This window comes from Micromesistius poutassou (assembly GCF_964030765.1).
Source record: "Micromesistius poutassou genome assembly, chromosome: 5".
In the NCBI taxonomy this organism is placed as follows: Eukaryota; Metazoa; Chordata; class Actinopteri; order Gadiformes; family Gadidae; genus Micromesistius; species Micromesistius poutassou.
In genome coordinates, this window is record NC_140275.1 from 8,071,217 (window position 1) to 8,090,447 (window position 19,231).

General features: G+C 48.8%; 1 protein-coding gene across 4 annotated transcripts in view; it reads left to right on the plus strand.

Moving 5' to 3' along the window:
* Positions 1 to 3,028: 3,028 nt before the first annotated feature.
* Positions 3,029 to 19,231, plus strand: part of acacb (acetyl-CoA carboxylase beta) — a 35,314-nt gene continuing 19,111 nt past the window's right edge. For 2 of the 4 annotated variants that reach the window (XM_084468090.1, XM_084468092.1), the window contains exons 1-24: positions 3,079 to 3,230; positions 4,275 to 4,882; positions 7,024 to 7,156; positions 7,275 to 7,413; positions 7,523 to 7,632; positions 8,003 to 8,084; positions 8,803 to 8,901; positions 9,311 to 9,414; positions 9,611 to 9,721; positions 9,968 to 10,177; positions 10,435 to 10,605; positions 10,945 to 11,106; positions 12,797 to 12,960; positions 13,360 to 13,510; positions 13,697 to 13,800; positions 13,979 to 14,060; positions 14,331 to 14,476; positions 14,822 to 14,972; positions 15,154 to 15,288; positions 15,915 to 16,061; positions 16,525 to 16,713; positions 17,894 to 17,994; positions 18,087 to 18,175; positions 18,957 to 19,081. In XM_084468090.1, the coding sequence (XP_084324216.1) occupies positions 4,290 to 4,882; positions 7,024 to 7,156; positions 7,275 to 7,413; positions 7,523 to 7,632; positions 8,003 to 8,084; positions 8,803 to 8,901; positions 9,311 to 9,414; positions 9,611 to 9,721; positions 9,968 to 10,177; positions 10,435 to 10,605; positions 10,945 to 11,106; positions 12,797 to 12,960; positions 13,360 to 13,510; positions 13,697 to 13,800; positions 13,979 to 14,060; positions 14,331 to 14,476; positions 14,822 to 14,972; positions 15,154 to 15,288; positions 15,915 to 16,061; positions 16,525 to 16,713; positions 17,894 to 17,994; positions 18,087 to 18,175; positions 18,957 to 19,081 (3,498 nt within the window). In that variant the 5' untranslated portion in view covers positions 3,079 to 3,230; positions 4,275 to 4,289. Of the gene's footprint in view, positions 3,231 to 4,274; positions 4,883 to 7,023; positions 7,157 to 7,274; positions 7,414 to 7,522; positions 7,633 to 8,002; positions 8,085 to 8,802; positions 8,902 to 9,310; positions 9,415 to 9,610; positions 9,722 to 9,967; positions 10,178 to 10,434; positions 10,606 to 10,944; positions 11,107 to 12,796; positions 12,961 to 13,359; positions 13,511 to 13,696; positions 13,801 to 13,978; positions 14,061 to 14,330; positions 14,477 to 14,821; positions 14,973 to 15,153; positions 15,289 to 15,914; positions 16,062 to 16,524; positions 16,714 to 17,893; positions 17,995 to 18,086; positions 18,176 to 18,956; positions 19,082 to 19,231 lie in introns of those variants that run through there. The other 2 variants (XM_084468091.1, XM_084468093.1) reach the window with 2 other exon arrangements.

Sequence of the window (19,231 nt, forward strand, 5' to 3'; positions counted from 1 at the left end):
CGACATGGGTAGCCTCATAGTGTAATCGACATTGGTAGCCTCATTGACATTGTTGGCCTATGGATAGCAACATTGATCATGCTACGAGGCTAACGATTTGTGTTTTTCCTCTTGCAACATTTCAGTGACCCACCGACGGCGCCTCATCAGAGCTGGACGGTGGAGACTTCAGATGCAACTTCTACCTCGCAGGACGTGACTTAAGTCACGGGTTGTCAAGGGTTCCTTGTTTCTCAAGGGTTCCTTCGCGGGTTCCTCATGGTTCAGTGTTAGGGTCAGATGGTCTCACGATGAACCGTTGTTTTTTTAAAATCACATCCCAGAATTGTTTCACTGTGTGCACAGATGTTGAAATGTATACTGATGTTTTATGATATAAAATCATTTAAAATGACCTGGTTGTGTGGCTTGTTGTATGGTAATTTTTATTATACACATGCATGTTACCCTAATGAGGTAAGGTTACCTCTCCCCTATATCCTAACCTCCCCCCTCCCCCCCCTCCCATATCCTCTCCCAACCTCCCTCCCCTATACCCTAACCTCCCCCTCTATACCCTGACCTCTGTCCTCCCCCATACACCCTTACCTCCCCCTCCCCCCTCCTTTACTCATACCCCCCCCCCCCCCTCCTCTAACCCTAACCTCTCCCCTCCCCTATACCCTAACCGCCCACCTCCCTTACCCTCACCCCCAACCTTACCCTAATCCTCACCCTTATCCTCATCCTCACCCTTATCCCTAACCCTAAACCTAACCTTAACCATAGCAGCGAATATCAAGCCAGTAAAAGCATGTATGATATTAGTTAACCAGACAATCAGATGGACAGTGGCTATACAGTATAGCTAGTCTAGCTTTCCAACCCAATTTTGTGTAGCCCACTTTCGTGAAGTGTGTGATAAACAGGAAAAGGTCCTGCCACACTTTCCTGACATCTGGAATGGGGTATTTTTTGGGATTACTGTTTAACTACTGTGTTCACCCAGCTATGAACTGAGACTTGATAAATCATATTATCAATATATAACATTTCTTGCCTTTTCTCTCTATAGTGTAACACTATAGTACCATTGATACACTTAATACTAACCATCATGAAACGTATAGCAATACTAACCCACTCTATATATCTCTCTCTTCCCCCTTACCTCACTTGTGAGGTAAACCATTACCAGTCATTAGCCATCCTTGTATTTGGCCCTCATCGCACCTGAAGTCCCATCCCTATGACTGCCCTACCATCACCTGTTGCTGTCCCCTTGACCGGATTCCTGGCCTGCGCTGCCTAGAGATCCACTACTGCCCTATGACAATTCCTAATCCCTATGACAATTCATCCCTACACTAGACAATTTGAACTTTCTGACACTAAATGGGATTCATGCATTATCATACTGGTAAGGTAACCATCCCACCTCTTTGTAACATACACCCCAGGTGGCTCTAAACACCATGTTCTATTCTCTACACCTAACTAACCTATTAATTTATCATGTATACAAACCTCACTGCCCTGTAACTGACCCTAGGCAGATGGGTCAGGCCCTCGGGTCGTGGATCTGCTCGAGGTTTCTTCCTATATGTATCTCCAATTCTAGGGAGTTTTTCCTCGCCCCTGTTACTCATGGGCTCTCTCTGAATGTTCAATACTCTGTAAAGCGCCGTGAGACGTGTAATGTTTTGGCACTCTATAAATAAAATTGAATTGAATGTTAACTTGTGTATAATTCCCAATTTTTATTGATATATTTGCACTTTTAATCTTTCTGAATTCTACAAGGCAAATATTAAGTTAAAACTTAGTTCCCCGGCCCCATTCGTCTTTGTAAGGAAATGTTCTATTTTGTCTAATTTTAGGCAAAGTATAAGACAATACTTTCTTAACAGTATAATTGGAACCATGAATAAGTCGTTCAAGTAACAATATTGAAATACTAACATTGTTGGGTAAGACAGAATTTGGTTTTATTCTGAATCCAGTGAAACAGATTGGTGGTTTTAGCTGATATAAAAACTTTCAGGTGTTTATTTATGTTTAAGTATTTGGCAGACGCTTTTATCCAAAGCGACATACATAAAAAATACATATAAAACAATCACTGTAAACATAATCATTTAAGGGAAGAATGTAATACAAAATATCAATACATAGTGTCAAGACAGAATAAACTCTGCTGCTGCAGCAACAGAGATACAGTCTATAAGTCCCTAAGATATCTAATGTATTCATACATTGTTTATGTAGGATATACCACGTATATGTAGGGCCTATATATAACCTAATCATATTGTTTCTTCTACTTAAAAATAGCTGACCGTTTTTTTCCCCTTCTCGGGGATTATATTCCCAGTTTTGATCTCGGACGTCTGGTCACTTATAGCATATAAGAATATTCTATTAGTGTTAAGCCAACTATGAATAATAAAACACGCCAAAACATGTGTCCTTTATCATAGCTACACGTATGACAAAAAACCGCGTGAAAATCAGTGGTATTCAGTGAGGTTAGATTAATTAAATGCGCTGACAGTTCATTGCTCCTGCCAAATGAATTACACTGAGTGGAGCGGATCACCACTCCAAGATGGCGGCCCCGCGTCTCGTCAGCGCCAGTAGGCAGTAGCGGTCGATGTTGCGTCTACTTAAAAGATGTCTATGGGTCTATGATAACAACCCATGGTCAATTCAGTCTTGTCGTGAAAACTCTTGGAAAATGCAAAAATGTTAAGCCGGATGGTACTCGAATATCAATGTTTTTCTGCAAGGTTGTTCTGTTTTCAAAGTTTCCCTTGAATACTTTGAAAACGATTTGAATGATCACAATTTGATTGATTTACGATCTATTGGCATTGAACGGCAGGCGACAGCTAACTAAGTGTGCATTGTGGTGGACACACGCCTTCACTGTATCTACAAGTCGATGTTCTTTATTACGGTAATCCTCGATCGCATCCCCGCCCATACCACGCCTACTTTAGGGGCGGTTCCCTCGCTCAGGAAGCCCCCCCCCTCCCCTTCGGACTAGTGAACGTCCACATGTTTACCAGATCTCCCCAGGCATGAGCCGCCTGGAAGTGTTCTTGACGGTAGGTGATTTAAGACCGTCCTGGTTGCACTCATGATGAGATCTTCGATAGAGAAGCTCTGATCGGTGGTTTAGTGAACCTGGAGGTTCTTCAAGGAGACGCAGTTACAAGTGGACGAGAATGAGGCTCAGGTCAAACCAGGTCCGGTATATTGCACGTTAAGAGCGCTTAGAGTCTTTATAGCTGTCGTTGTTTCCGGCTGTCAACAACACGCTCCCACATGTTGTTGTTGTTCACATGTGAACTTGAACCTGTTAATCTGTATTCAACTGTTAAAGGCTTCCCTGTAGGGTAGCTGCACAAGCAATGCTACGGCATTCCTAATACCTATAAGCTGTCTCATGACATATGCAAGAAATAAGTAAAATAGTATTAATTAAGTTATGGCTATAATAAAGTATCCTAATAAAGTATAAAAATACCTTGGTTTCAAACTAAAGTGATGAGTTTGTTATAGTTATGCAGGATTGCATCATTACTGTCACACTGAAGTTATCCCCCTGTGCAGGCTGTGAACTGAAGAGGTTTTGCACGTTAGTTTGACATTTTAATATTCTCTAATGATCGACTTTATTTTAATGTCTGAATTGAACATAACGCCTCTCTTTTAAAAGCCCTCAGTCAAACTAAATGTTTTTATGACCTCTAACAGGTACTGGTGCTAGAGGTTATACTAGCTGCCATCTGAAAGGAACCGTTTTATGGAGAGACATCTTATCAACGAGAGGAATTAATAACTGGTTGCTATCGCAATAAAAGGGAAGTGGGCTCACCTCACCTAACCCTCTAGTCAGGCCGGGCGTCACCCAGCACAAACAGCCCATTTGTTGCGTGATGTCTTTATCGGAGCTCACTTTATTTCCGAAAGTCTAAGTTGTCTGTGTGGCTCATATCTGCGCTGTGTCCACCTCCACTAATCAGCGGCTCACCCCGTGCCTAAGTGTTGACCTTTATCCCACAAGGCTGTCCTGCCTTGTGGACAGCCCTGTGACAGCTGCCAGAGATCAACTGTTTATTCCTCCCTTAGAAGATGCAGCTTGTTTCACCGCATTCACACATTCGGTTAGAAGACCAGCCTCCTCCCTCGCTCAGAAGATAGTCCTTATCGAAGGCTGCAAATACACAGTACAGTGTGGCGTTTGGAAACACATGTTGCTGATCCAGTTCCTTCTCCCTGCATTACAGAGCGGGTGCCTGTGAATGCTGCCTCTCGCCGTGCTGGGATTAGGCCTCTTCATCTTGTTCCTAGGGTGGATGTTGCACACCCAGGCCAAGGTAGGCATGCCTGGAGGAGGACAAGCTTCTGCTGCAGTGCCGGAGGAGCTGCCCACTCACACTCACGCCCTCCCTCGTCCAGGGAAGCAACCCCAGCAGCCCGCCGCCACTAGCAGCACCGCTGCCCCCGCTGGCCAGGAGGACCCCGGCTCTCAGGACGACGGCGCAGCGACAGGTGCTGCTCCAGAACCTCCAGCGGCCTCAGGAGCAGCGGTAGGAGACCCCCGACCAGAGGAGACCTCCAGCGAAGGGGAGGCCGAGAGGCAGCTGTCCACAGCACTCCGCCCCCTGATGGCCTCCAAGAGTCCCAGGCCCAAACTGGCCTTCATCCTGGGAGCTTCCGAGGACAATTCCTCTGATGATGACGGGCCTCTGGTCGCCAAGCCCCCATCAGGTCCCTCCCAGCCCCCGTCCTCCTCCACCTCCAGCTCCACCTCCACCACCACCACCTCCACCACCACCACCACCACCCCGCGGCCGACCTGCCCAGCACCACCACGGGCAAGCTCTGTGATGAAGTAAGCACGCACACACACACACACACACACACACACACACACACACACACACACACACACACACACACACACACACACACACACACACACACACACACACACACACACACACACACCCTAGTTGTGGCTGAAATCAAACTTGGAACAACAACCTGAAGAGTGTGTGTGTGTGTGTGTGTGTATGTGAGAGAGTTGACATGTCTGATTGTCCTCAGTCTGTCTTCCCAAGCTGCCTGGAGTCAGGTGACGGCTGCGTGATGGCTGCGTGAGGGCTGCGTTTGGGCTGCGTTTGGGCTGCGTGTGGGCTGCGTGTGGGCTGCGTGTGGGCTGCGTGTCCTCTCTAGCGTTGTTATTGTCGCATGCCACACACTTCTCGGTGCTATAATTGGAACCACTCCCCATGCCACTCAGACCAGGTCCGAGTGTGGCAGGGTCACGTTACCGCTGGACAGAAACACATTGTATGAACACACAAACATTGTATTCTTGTAATAGATAAAGAGCTGATGCCTTCCTTGCTTTCTGCTCTCCATTCTTTATTTAATTCCATGAGTTTAATTTGATTTCATTCATCCTCTCTTTCGTTATGTTGCACTGACAGAATGACAGAATGACTGAATGACGGAGGGATGTTCTGTTTGTCTTGCTGTTGGAGGGACAAGTAGCCATAATCACAATGTAATGAGATTTAGTTCTTGAACTCATCATCATCTGGTGTGATTGCTTTGACCCTCAAGGTCAAATGAGTAAATATGAAGGTACCTGTGGCTCTCGATACGTCTTCTGGTCTGTTGGTTGAGTATGGGGATTATTGACAGGGAAGGACCAGTTCTCTGTGCTCTTCTTCAGTCATTTGTTTTCTAAGTCCTGTTCCTTGGCTGGCCTGAGGGTGTGTTTACCTGTGATAGGGTAGGCCCAGGCACGTGTCTGCCAGGGTGTATACCTCACTGGGAGCGGGAAGCAGCTGGCCCAGAGAGCGTAGGGGCCGTCAGTCATGTTATCATCGTGTCCTACGTGTTAACTGCACCGGTGAGGTCTGCATGGCGCTGTGCTACAGAGACAGCAGGATGGGGCCAGGGTTCAACTGGGTTCAGTGCCTCTGAAGGTTGGTTCCATTTAAAACCAAATGGCTTCACTTCCTTCCTTTGCTTGTTTGTGGACGTAGCCTTTATGATTCTGTGGCTAGCACAAAGCAGCACTACTATAGGGTAAACCATCTGCATTTCATTCCATTTGGAGTGAGTGGTCCGAGGCCACAGCATGTGCGTAGTGTGTTGTTGTGATGTTACAGGTAGAGGGTTGACGTTGCACATGGAGGTCTGAAGGAAAACAAAGGCTCCATTTGAGTGGTAGGAAGTGAAGCAGATTATCAGACCACGAGAATAAAACGGCCACTCTAACAGAAAGTTCCCCTGCAGCATTCACTATATCTGCATGTATGCCCACACAAGGAATAAACACCCTGTTCCCCATAATGTTAACAACAACAGACGTGTGTTGACAGAGCAGAACAATGTTGAATTGAATTAATATCTTGTTTTTTTCATGCTTAAGAGCAAGGAAATTAGTGGAGTCCAGCAACAAGTGGGAAGGTTATCTTGTTAATCTCAAGTGTACAAAGTTGGAAATAGGAGAGTTAAGTCTAAAGTTCATATCATCCTGAATAATACAGTATGGTGACCGTAGCTGAGAGGCTGAGCATGAACTGAAGAGTGCATTTAGAAGCTGTCAGTGTTGGTCGTGAAGGCTGCCTCTCCCACTGTAAACCTGCAGTGATGGCATTGTTTAACTCAAGATAAACAAGTCCGATTCTCTCCATGTGACTCGCAAACGTGTTCATGACGAGTGTGGTCCTAGACTCAAAGTCTTGGACTATGGTCTTGGACTATTGTTATTATTCAGTGACCTTATGTAGGCCTCGGAAAACAGAGAAGATGGACAGATCTTCACCTGGGCTTCTGTTTATCTGCTGCTGCTGGATCTTCATCTGTGCCGCCCATGTGAAGGTTCAGGTGTGGACGTTTTGTATTGCGGGGGTGTTTGGAGGCTTCCTCCACCTGTCATTGAGATGTAGAGGCATGAGGATGTAGATCTGTACGTGAAGCAGGTGGTAGCACTAATCAACCCTTTGTGTTGTTCAGGCCTAGCATGTCCGGCCTCCACCTGGTGAAGAAAGGACGTGAACACAGGAGGATGGATCTGCAGCGAGACTTCACGGTGGCCTCGCCTGCAGAGTTTGTGACCCGCTTTGGTGGCAACCGGGTCATTGAGAAGGTAGCGTGGTCTCGGCTCTCTGCCCTCGCTTCAGTATCCTTGGAACTATGATTTTAGTGCTTTGTAAACTAATCCACCGTGGACCACCTCCTCTCTCCGTCCTCTCGTGGTGTTTCAGGTGCTGATCGCTAACAACGGCATCGCGGCGGTGAAGTGCATGCGGTCCATCCGCCGGTGGTCCTACGATATGTTCCGCAATGAGAGAACCATCCGCTTCGTCGTCATGGTTACGCCTGAGGACCTGAAGGCCAACGCAGGTAGGGAGGTTCGGTTCGGTACCAAGCTGGGTTATAAACACAGCGGTGTGTGGTGGGCACCTCCTCTAACCCCAGGCATAACACGCGTTGCTTTCGCTCTTCTTTGTAGAGTACATCAAAATGGCGGACCACTACGTGCCCGTACCCGGAGGGCCCAACAACAACAACTACGCCAACGTAGAGCTGATCGTGGACATCGCCAAGAGGATCCCGGTCCAGGTAGCACTCATCAAGTCCTCAGAAGACCTCACAGTCACAGTAACCAGTATTGTTGGATAGAACTCTGCGGTACTTAGGGACTGTGTTCTTAGGGACTGTGTTCTTAGGGACTGTGTTCTTAGGGACTGTGTTCTTGGGGACTGTGTTCTTGGGGACTGTGTTCTTGGGGACTGTGTTCTTGGGGACTGTGTTCTTGGGGACTGTGTTCTTGGGGACTGTGTTCTTAGGGACTGTGTTCTTGGGGACTGTGTTCTTGGGGACTGTGTTCTTGGGGACTGTGTTCTTGGGGACTGTGTTCTTGGGGACTGTGTTCTTAGGGACTGTGTTCTTAGGGACTGTGTTCTTAGGGACTGTGTTCGTCTCCCCCCAGGCCGTCTGGGCCGGTTGGGGTCACGCATCAGAGAACCCCAAACTACCGGAGCTGCTGGACAAGGCTGGGATCTCGTTCCTGGGTAAAGAGCTCAAAGGGGCGTGTGTTGAGGATATGTTGTTCATGTTTATTCTGGTTTGGGGTTTCAAACGGTGGTCGGGCGGTTGGCATGTGGACAGATTCACACGCAATGAGTGAATGTTGTACGTCCTTCAACAAAAACAAACGTAGTACTTAGCATGGTGTAGCATCTTATCCTAGCTATCTGTTGTACACGTGGAATGGGTTAACCTAGTGATGGTTAGTGTGTACGGGGAATAGGTTAACCTAGTGATGGTTAGTGTATACGGGGAATGGGTTAACCTAGTGATGGTTAGTGTATATGGGGAATGGGTTAACCTAGTGATGGTTAGTGTATACAGGGAATGGGTTAACCTAGTGATGGTTAGTGTATACGGGGAATGGGTTAACCTAGTGATGGTTAGTGTATACGGGGAATGGGTTAACCTAGTGATGGTTAGTGTATACAGGGAATGGGTTAACCTAGTGATGGTTAGTGTATACGGGGAATGGGTTAACCTAGTGATGGTTAGTGTATACGGGGAATGGGTTAACCTAGTGATGGTTAGTGTATACAGGGAATGGGTTAACCTAGTGATGGTTAGTGCTGGCTCTTGGTTCTATGAACATTATGACATATGATCATTACTGTACCCACAGAGATAGATTGTTGTTTCTCTTTCTTCTGACTAATGAAAAGCGTCTGCTAAACGCCCTGACTGTAACTGGACTGTGTGCAGGCCCGTCCAGTAAGGCCATGTGGGCGCTGGGGGACAAGGTGGCCTCCGCCATTGTGGCCCAGAGCGCAGACATCCCCACACTGCCCTGGAGTGGATCAGGTGACTCCTCCTCCTCCTCCTCCTCCTCCTCCTCCTCTGCTGCATGCCTCTCCTCTGATTGGTCCATGAGTGATGGACCATCTGAACCCGTTTCATAACCAGAACACAGAGCGATGAATCCACCCCCCACCTACTCATTATCTTATGTTAAACAAAGTATATGGGTATACATCTGAAAATCTTTAAACATGCGTCGTGTGTGTGTGTGTGTGTGTGTGTGTGTGTGTGTGTGTGTGTGTGTGTGTGTGTGTGTGTGTGTGTGTGTGTGTGTGTGTGTGTGTGTGTGTGTGTGTGTGAGAGAGACACACACACACACACACACACACACACACAGGCTCAGTTCATGTCTGACCTGTGTCTGGGGGGTGGGGGTCTAGGTCTGACCTGTGTCTGGGGGGTGGGGGTCTAGGTCTGAGGGTGGACTGGACCGAGGAGGACCAGCTGGAGGTCATCAGCGTCCCCCCAGAGGTCTACGCCCACGGCTGCGTGCGCGACGTTGACGACGGGCTGGCGGTGAGCTGCTGTAGGACACGGGAGAGAACGACTAGAGACCTATTGAAGAGGAGCAGCCTCCTGATCTCCATGGTTCACTCCATGGTTATGTGATCTAGTGTGATCTAGTGTGATCCTGATCTCCATGGTTCTCTCCATGGTTCTCTCCATGGTTATGTGATCTAGTGTGATCCTGATCTCCATGGTTCTCCTCCAGGGGGCGGAGAGGATCGGGTACCCCGTCGTCATCAAGGCCTCTGAGGGCGGAGGAGGGAAGGGAATCCGCAAGGTGGAGAACGTGGAGGACTTCCCCAACCTCTACAGACAGGTCAGGCTCGCTACGACACACACATATATATATATATATATATATATACATGGACGTAAGGGTAAACGAGGCTAACGGATGTAATGACGTCTTGCTGAGGTTGAGGTTGAGGTTGAGGCGTCTTGCTGAGGTTGAGGCGTCTTGCTGAGGTTGATGTAATGACGTCTTGCTGAGGTTGAGGCGTCTTGCTGAGGTTGAGGTTGAGGCGTCTTGCTGAGGTTGAGGCGTCTTGCTGTCTGGTCTCAGGTCCAGGCCGAGGTCCCGGGCTCCCCCATCTTCATCATGCAGCTGGCCCAGCACGCCCGCCACCTGGAGGTGCAGATCCTGGCCGACCAGTACGGCCACGCCATCTCCCTGTTCGGGCGGGACTGCTCCATCCAGAGGAGGCACCAGAAGATCATCGAGGAGGCCCCCGCCACCGTGGCCGCCGCCCCCACCTTTGAGCAGATGGAGCAGGTGAGATTCAAGCGTCATCGTTTCATTGGGCATCAGAGGACAACAAATAGGAGTCGTGGACGGCCATGAAATTAAATTCCAGGCATCCCTTTTTACTCTTACCTACCTCACCTTTAATATATAATAACCCCTGACCTGTGTGTGTGTGTGTGTGTGTGTGTGTGTGTGTGTGTGTGTGTGTGTGTGTGTGTGTGTGTGTGTGTGTGTGTGTGTGTGTGTGTGTGTGTGTGTGTGTGTGTGTGTGTGTGTGTGTGCAGCACGCGGTGCGCCTGGCCAAGATGGTGGGCTACGTCAGCGCAGGCACGGTGGAGTACCTCTTCTCAGAGGACGGCAGCTTCCACTTCCTGGAGCTGAACCCCCGTCTCCAGGTGGAGCACCCCTGCACCGAGATGATCGCAGACGTCAACCTGCCAGCGGCACAGCTGCAGGTGGGCTCTCCCCGGACCCCCAGAACCCCCAGGACCCCCAAAACCCCCAGGACCCCCAGAACCCCCAGAACCCCCAGAACCCCAGGACCCCCAGACCCCCCAGGACCCCCAGAACCCCCTGGCCTGGTCGCCCTCTCTCCAGTCCCTCTCTCTGGACCCAGGCCTAGTCCCTCTCTCTGGACCCAGGCCTAGTCCCTCTCTCTCTAGAACCCCTGTGGTTCATCTCTGCTTATTTCTGTGTCTGTCTGTCTCAGCATGTGTCTGTGTTGGAAGACAAAAGAACGTAAGAGAACCAGCTGAGCCCCCGTTCAGATGTTCTTCCTCTGCTGTCTCCTCCAGATCGCGATGGGGATCCCCCTGTTCCGGATCAAGGACATCCGCCTCCTGTACGGGGAGACCCCCTGGGGAGACTCCCTCATCCACTTCCAGGCCCCCGACTGCGTCCCCGCCCCCAGGGGACACGTCATCGCCGCCCGCATCACCAGCGAGAACCCGGATGAGGTGAACCTGGTTCTAGTGTGACTGTGAGCTGACCTGAGGTCTGTTTAGGGTAGTGAACCTGTTCTAGTGTGACTGTGAGCTGACCTGAGGTCTGCTGGGGGTCTGTGACAATCTAGAACTAGTAGTCTGGTGCGCAGCCAAGTAGACCTTTTCACACATGAAGGATGAACTCAGGATGAACTCAGAATGAACTTGGGTGCGGCGTTGATCCGGAGTCGAACTTTCACACATGCAGCACACAGCCGGAGATAAGCCACGAGATCAGACCTGTTCACACACACTGGAGATACTGGAGATAGAGGTGGCGGTGGGTGGAGTGTGTAGAAGGAGGACGTGACGCGTTAGTCGCAGTGTTTTGTGTACAACACATCAAGCAGCTCTGTGATGCTCACCCTTTTTGTGATGACGATTTGTGATGTCAACACTGCATTTATTTAGACGTATCCACAATATCAACAGAAGAGTGGGAAGCAGAAAGAAGTTTGAACAATCTCTACATGGCAAGAGCACCAAGCCATGTATCATTATCTGCAAACCGGCTTCACACCAACCACCACCCTGCGTCCTTGTGTCTGGAGTGTCCAGTGAAAGTCTGGACCTTGTTACCCTTCACCCTAGGTGGCTGTTGCTCAATATACAACAGGTGTGGAGCCCCACCCAGCCCCACCCAGCCCCAGAGTCCAATCAGTCTGCCTGGGGTCAGGTGAGGCTGCTGACGCCAGCCGTCCTCCACACACACTCCTACTGGAAATCTAAAAATAACTGAGAGATCCAGACTGACTGCGTTGGGGAATAGATCTCAGCAGGGGCGTAGCACCAAATTCTGGGCCATATATATAAGATATATAGGGCCCCCCCCCCACTAAAAAAAATAAGTTTTACTAGCAGGCAGCTAGGATGAGCCATTTTAATAATGTAGTAATGCAATGACGTCTGTGGCTAACTAGCCTATACGCCATAGGTTATTATTTATCATGTAGCCTAATAACGGCTTAGTATTCATCTAATATTAGGTTGCTTTAAATCAGCAGCCTGCTGTTGCAGTATGAGCCTACCTACACTTTATTTATCCTTTACCTTAATGACCACAGCCTCGTCATGTCAAAGTGTAGCCCGTTGTCTGCTCTTGCTTTGGGTCGTCTCTGTTCGTTTTAGCAGCGATAACGGAGTTAAGGACGGGGTTTCATCTTGTGTGTTTAAACGTGACTTCCTCAATGTTGTCTTCCTTCTGTCTTTCTTCACCTTTCTCTTCTGAGAGCCAGACTTCAATTTATGTAACTGTGGCTGTGACATATTGCCGCATGACATTTAGTTATGTTATTAAACTATTTTAACAACAATCAAAAAATAAAAATAAAAAAATAAAAAAAAACTTTTTTTTTTAAATTCAAATTTCCCATGGGCCCCCCTCTGCCTTGGGCCCCCCCCCTCTGCCTTGGCCCCCCCCCCCTCTGCCTGGGCCGCCCCCTCTGCCTGGGCCCCCCCCCTCTGCCTGGGCCCCCCTCTGCCTTGGGTCCCCCCAAGCCTGTCCCCCTTACACCCGCAGTCTCATGGTTCTCTTTCTGACGAAGTCTTGTTGGAGACTTTGGATAAAAGCATCTGCTCAATGACTAAATGTGATATTTCTGTCCTATTTTTAATTGGGCACTTCTTCTGGACCTCTGACCTGTTCCTCTGGCTCTCCCTGCAGGGCTTCAAGCCCAGCTCGGGCACGGTGCAGGAGCTCAACTTCCGCAGCAGTAAGAACGTGTGGGGCTACTTCAGCGTGGGCGCCGCCGGGGGGCTCCACGAGTTTGCCGACTCCCAGTTCGGACACTGCTTCTCCTGGGGGGAGAACCGCGAGGAGGCCATCTCGTACGTAGCTCTGAGTGGCGATGTAGTGGTGGTAGAAGTGAGTGGTTAGTATAGTGGGTCTTGGTGTGACGTAACTACTAATAGTGCAATAGCTGCAGCTCAGGGGGAAGTGAGCCCACGGCAGCAGGCTGGGGCTCACAACGCTAAGCTCTAAAGTATTTCATCTTACCCCAATGTGGCTAATCTTATTATATCTTATCGGCCAATAAGCAACCATATGAAATGTTATAATTGGCGTTTCTACCATATTACATTTTTAATTTTGTGTGCAATGTACCATTGCAAATGTTATTAGATTCACTTTTTATTTTTTTTTTATTTCAAATAGCTCACACCATTTTATCATGGCCCTTGTTTGGAGATATTTGGATGATCTTCTAAAGCCTTAGTGTTCCTCAGGAACATGGTGGTGGCCCTCAAGGAGCTGTCCATCAGGGGGGACTTCAGGACCACCGTGGAGTACCTCATCAAGCTGCTGGAGACGGAGTGCTTCAGGAACAACGACATCGACACCGGCTGGCTGGACCAGCTCATAGCAGAGAAGGTTCAGGTAGAGAACATTCTGGACTAGAACCTTCTGGACCAGCTGATAGCAGAGAAGGTTCAGGTACAGTAGGTTCTTCTGTCCTGTTGGAACCTTCTGGACCAGCCCAGGGAACGTTTCAGTAGGATGGTGGTTCTCTGTTCACTGCCTGGTCTGGTCCTCCTCTCTGAGCCTGTGGTGTTGTGTCTGCAGGCGGAGAGACCGGACACCATGCTGGGCATCGTGTGTGGAGCTCTGCACGTGGCCGACGCCAGCTTCAGGAAGAGCATGGCCGACTACCTGCACTCCCTGGAGAGGTCAGCGCTGGAAAGAATACTGATATATGTATAGATTAATAATGTACCATGAAAATAGAGTGCTATCGTATTAATAATATGACAATAGGAAAAATCGATGTATGTGTAAGTCCTTCAGAAGTTGATCCTGATCAATACATTCCCTGATCAATTCATTCCCTGATCAATATGTCTCCAGGGGCCAGGTGCTGCCGGCAGCCAGTCTGCTGAACTCGGTCAGGGTGGAGCTCATCTATGAAGGGGTGAAGTTCGGCCTGAGTGTGAGTCTCTGCTCTTTCGTTCCTCTTCGTCCCAATAACCGGACCTGAAGTGATCCAACAAAGTACTCAATCAACAACATCTTCTCTCCATTATTTATTTTTAGAGATCATGTGAAAAAGTGCTTTTTATATAACCAGTACTATCACACTACTTGAGAACCATCTCCTCAAAGTACCAGTACCCCTGACCCCTGACCTCTGACCTCTGACCTCTGACCCCTGACCCCTGACCCCTGACCTCTGACCTCTGACCCCTGACCCCATGCCCAGGTGGCCCGCCAGTCCCCCACCACCTACGTCCTGATCATGAACGCCACCGACATCGAGATCGACGTCCACAGGCTGAGCGACGGAGGACTGCTGCTGTCCTACGACGGCAACAGCCACACCACCTACATGAAGGAGGAGGTGGACAGGTACTGGTCCACCTCTGGTACTGGTAGTAGTAGTACTGGTAGTACTGGTAGTAGTAGGACAGGTACGACTCCTGCTTTAAACCTTAGACGGGATTTGTTGATCCCAAAAAGATTTGGGATTGGAGGAAATTTGGAGTTACTTTTTTTAGAGTTGCGCTATAAATACATGTTATATATACGTTAAATACATTATATATATATATATGATATATATGTTATTACTAGCATTGTGTTTATTTTTTACTTGAGTAGCCAAGGCAAATTGGCTGGACTTAAAATAACTATGATTGTTATTAGTGTGAATGCTTCTCTTTTCATTCACCATGCTCCTCCTGAACCCCCCAGCTACCGCATCACCGTGGGCAACAAGACGTGTGTGTTTGAGAAGGAGCGGGACCCCACCGTGCTGAGGGCGCCCTCTGCTGGCAAGCTGCTGCAGTACCTGGTGGAGGACGGGGCCCACGTGGCTGCGGGGGACTGCTACGGGGAGATCGAGGTGGAGAGACCGGCGTATAGATAGATATATAAATCTATATATAGAGATGTAGATCTATCTCTCTATCCTATGGACCTTGTATTTATATAAGTTATAATATATAAGTGTGCTGTGACTATACTTCCCTGTGTGGGCTGGGTGGTGATGCTGATTGGTTGATGAAGGCCCCCTGTGTCCCCAGGTGATGAAGATGGTGATGACGCTGACGGTGACGGAGGCGGGCTGTGTCCACTTTGTGAAGCGGCCCGGGGCGGTGCTGGTCCCGGGCTGCGTGGTGGCCCGCATGACCCTGGACGACCCCAGCGCCATCCTGCTGGTGAGGCCTGGTGATTCATTATCACCATTCATTATCACCATTCATTATCACCGTCCTAGCTTCATTATTAGAAGAATCCACAAACATTCTTTATCTTATTAACGTCCAAAACAAAGTTCACTCTTTACATTCTCAGCTGAAGACGACCCACCAATACAGAACATTAGTTAGCTGGTTCAAGTACTGGAAATGATTTGTTTTTATTCAGTGCGACTTCATTAGTAGTACATACACAGTACTACTACTATTTTGATGACGACTACTGCTACTACCTCTACTATACTACTACTACTAATACTACTGATACTACCTCTAATATACTACTACTACTGCTACTACTACTGCTACTAGAGTACTACTACTACTATAGTACTGCTACTGCTACTGATACTTCCTAACTTTGTTGTCTAGTATTAATAAAGTGCTATCTTATTTTCTGTAATCTGATGTGATTCCACTAGTCCCAACTAATCTATACGACTCGTACTAGTTTAGTGATTTCAGTGCGTTGAGACGATCTGTGCATTGGATCATGTATGCTCCAGACGCTAGCTGATAGCGCTATGCTAGTTCTAATCAGCTCCATGTGGTCCTGGTGGAGTAATCCCGGGTTCCTCCCCCTCCAGGTGGAGCCCAACACCGCCCCCCTGCCCCCCCAGCAGCCGCTGCCTATCGTGGGGGAGAAGCTCCACCAGGTGTTCCACAGCGTGCTGGAGAACCTGGGCAAGGTCATGGACGGCTACTGCCTGGCCGAGCCCTACTTCAGCAACAAGGTAAACAAGGTTCACACAATGACACCAGGCTGCCATACCTGGACACACACACACACACACGGACACACACAGACTCACAGACAGACAGACAGACAGACAGACCTATAGACTGACAGACAGACAGGCAGACAGACAGACAGACCTACAGGCAGACAGACAGACAGACAGACAGACAGACCTATAGACAGACAGACAGACAGACAGACAGACCTATAGACTGACAGGCAGACAGACAGACAGACACAGAGACAGACAGACAGACAGACACAGATCTTTCTTGTACATGGGGAATGGGTTAACCTAGTGATGGTTAGTGCTTGGCCCTTGGTTCTATGAACATCCTTACTGTACCAACAGCCATTTATTGTTGTTTCTCTTTCTTCAGACAGATGTACTAACTTTGGATAAAAGCGTCTGCTAAATGGAACTTGTTCTGCGTTCTGTGTTAATGTTCTCTCCTCAGGTGAAGCAGTGGGTCTCCACCCTGATGAAGACGCTCAGGGACCCGTCGCTGCCGCTGCTGGAGCTGCAGGACATCATGACCAGCGTGGCCGGGCGCATCCCGCCCGCCGTGGAGAAGGCCGTCCGCAAAGTGATGGCGCAGTACGCCAGCAACATCACCTCCGTGCTCTGCCAGTTCCCCAGCCAGAGGGTGAGAGGAGCCCGCAGCCGCTGGAGCCCACAGTCATAGAGCCCACAGCCGCTGGAGCAGACAGCCATAGAGCCCACAGCCGCTGAACCAGACAGCCATAGAGCCCGCGTTCTCCTCTAGCACCGCCCACAGCCACAGAGCCCACAGCCACAGAGCCCACAGCCACAGAGCCCACAGCCATAGAGCCCACAGCCATAGAGCCCACAGCCACAGAGCCCACAGCCGCTGGAGCCCACAGCCATAGAGCCCACAGCCATAGAGCCCACAGCCACAGAGCCCACAGCCACTGGAGCAGACAGCCATAGAGCCCACGTTCTCCTCTAGCACCGCCCACAGCCACAGAGCCCACAGCCACAGAGCCCACAGCCGCTGGAGCAGACAGCCATAGAGCCCGTGTTCTCCTCTAGCACCGCCCACAGCCACAGAGCCCACGTTTCTAGCTGACGTTCTCCTCACTAACGTTCTCCTCACTAACGTTCTCCTCTAGCTGACGTTCTCCTCACTAACGTTCTCCTCACTAACGTTCTCCTCACTAACGTTCTCCTCTAGCTGACGTTCTCCTCACTAACGTTCTCCTCACTAACGTTCTCCTCACTAACGTTCTCCTCTTCCAGATCGCTGACGTTCTCCTCACTAACGTTCTCCTCTAGATAACGTTCTCCTCTAGCTAACGTTCTCCTCTAGATAACGTTCTCCTCACTAACGTTCTCCTCACTAACGTTCTCCTCTTCCAGATTGCTGACGTTCTCCTCTAGATAACGTTCTCCTCTAGATAACGTTCTCCTCTAGATAACGTTCTCCTCACTAACGTTCTCCTCTTGCAGATCGCTGACGTTCTCCTCACTAAGGTTCTCCTCACTAACGTTCTCCTCACTAACGTTCTCCTCTAGATAACGTTCTCCTCACTAACGTTCTCCTCTAGATAACGTTCTCCTCACTAACGTTCTCCTCACTAACGTTCTCCTCTTCCAGATCGCTGACGTTCTCCTCTAGATAACGTTCTCCTCTAGATAACGTTCTCCTCTAGATAACGTTCTCCTCACTAACGTTCTCCTCTTGCAGATCGCTGACGTTCTCCTCACTAAGGTTCTCCTCACTAACGTTCTCCTCCCTAACGTTCTCCTCTAGATAACGTTCTCCTCTAGATAACGTTCTCCTCACTAACGTTCTCCTCTTGCAGATCGCCAACGTTCTGGACAGCCACGCCGCCACCCTGCAGCGTAAGGCGGACAGGGAGGTGTTCTTCATGAACACGCAGAGCATCGTGCAGCTGGTCCAGAGGTCAGCGTCTCCTCCAGCACCTCCTCATAGGCCCCCCTGGGGCCCACACACACATTAACACTGTGTGTGTGTGTGTGTGTGTGTGTCTCCAGGTACCGCAGTGGTATCCGTGGTTACATGAAGTCTGTGGTTCTGGAGCTGCTGAAGCGTTACCTGCAAGTGGAGATGCAGTTTCAGCACGGTGACCTCATCATGTTAAATACATTATATATACATATGACATTATATATACATTATATATACATATATATAACATTATATATATATAACATTATATATACATATATATAACATTATCTATACATATACATTACATATACATATATATAACATTATATATACATATACATTATATATACATATATATAACATTATCTATACATCAGATGGAGTTACATTAATCAGACCCTTTTAACAGACTTAGTGATGCTGATAATAACTTGAAAGAAAAAGACGTCACACAATATAATTACAAACTAACGTACAGAGTAGCCTCAGGAATAAGAAATACAAGGTTCGTTCATTACTTTTTCATTATTTGACTGCTTTTATTTTATGGGACAGATCACATGTCACACTGCTATTTAAAAGCCACAACAATTTCTAAACGTCCCAAGCTGGTAAATGGTCCTCATTTCTATAGCACTTTTATCCAAAGCACTTTACAGTGTTGACTGACATTCACCCATTCATGCACACATTCACACACCGACGGCGGAGTGGACCACGCAGGGCGACAGCCAGCGGGTCAGGAGCAGTTAGGGGGAGGCGTCTCGCTCAGGGACACCTCCACACTCCGCTAGGAGGAGCCGGGGATCCAACCAGCAACCTTGCGGTTACCAGCCAACCCGCTCTACCTCCTGAGCTAATGCCCCCCCTTTTCCACGGCAAAGACTGAACAAAGATCTATCTATTCTCCCAGAGAGATGATCAGAAGTTAACAACCCGTCTCTCTCCAACAGCTCACTATGACAAGTGTGTGATCAACCTGAGGGAGAAGCACAAACCTGACATGAGTCCGGTCCTGGAGTCCATCTTCTCCCACGCCCAGGTCTCCAAGAAGAACGTCCTGGTCATCATGCTCATAGTACGAGTACCCTCCATACATACACAATACAGAGATACCAAGAACACCAAGACCACAATGTTCATAGAGGATCTATAGAGGATGTCTCTGACCACGTTGATACCATCCAGTGTCAAAGTGTCTCCCTGCTGAGTGACGCTTCCTCTGCTC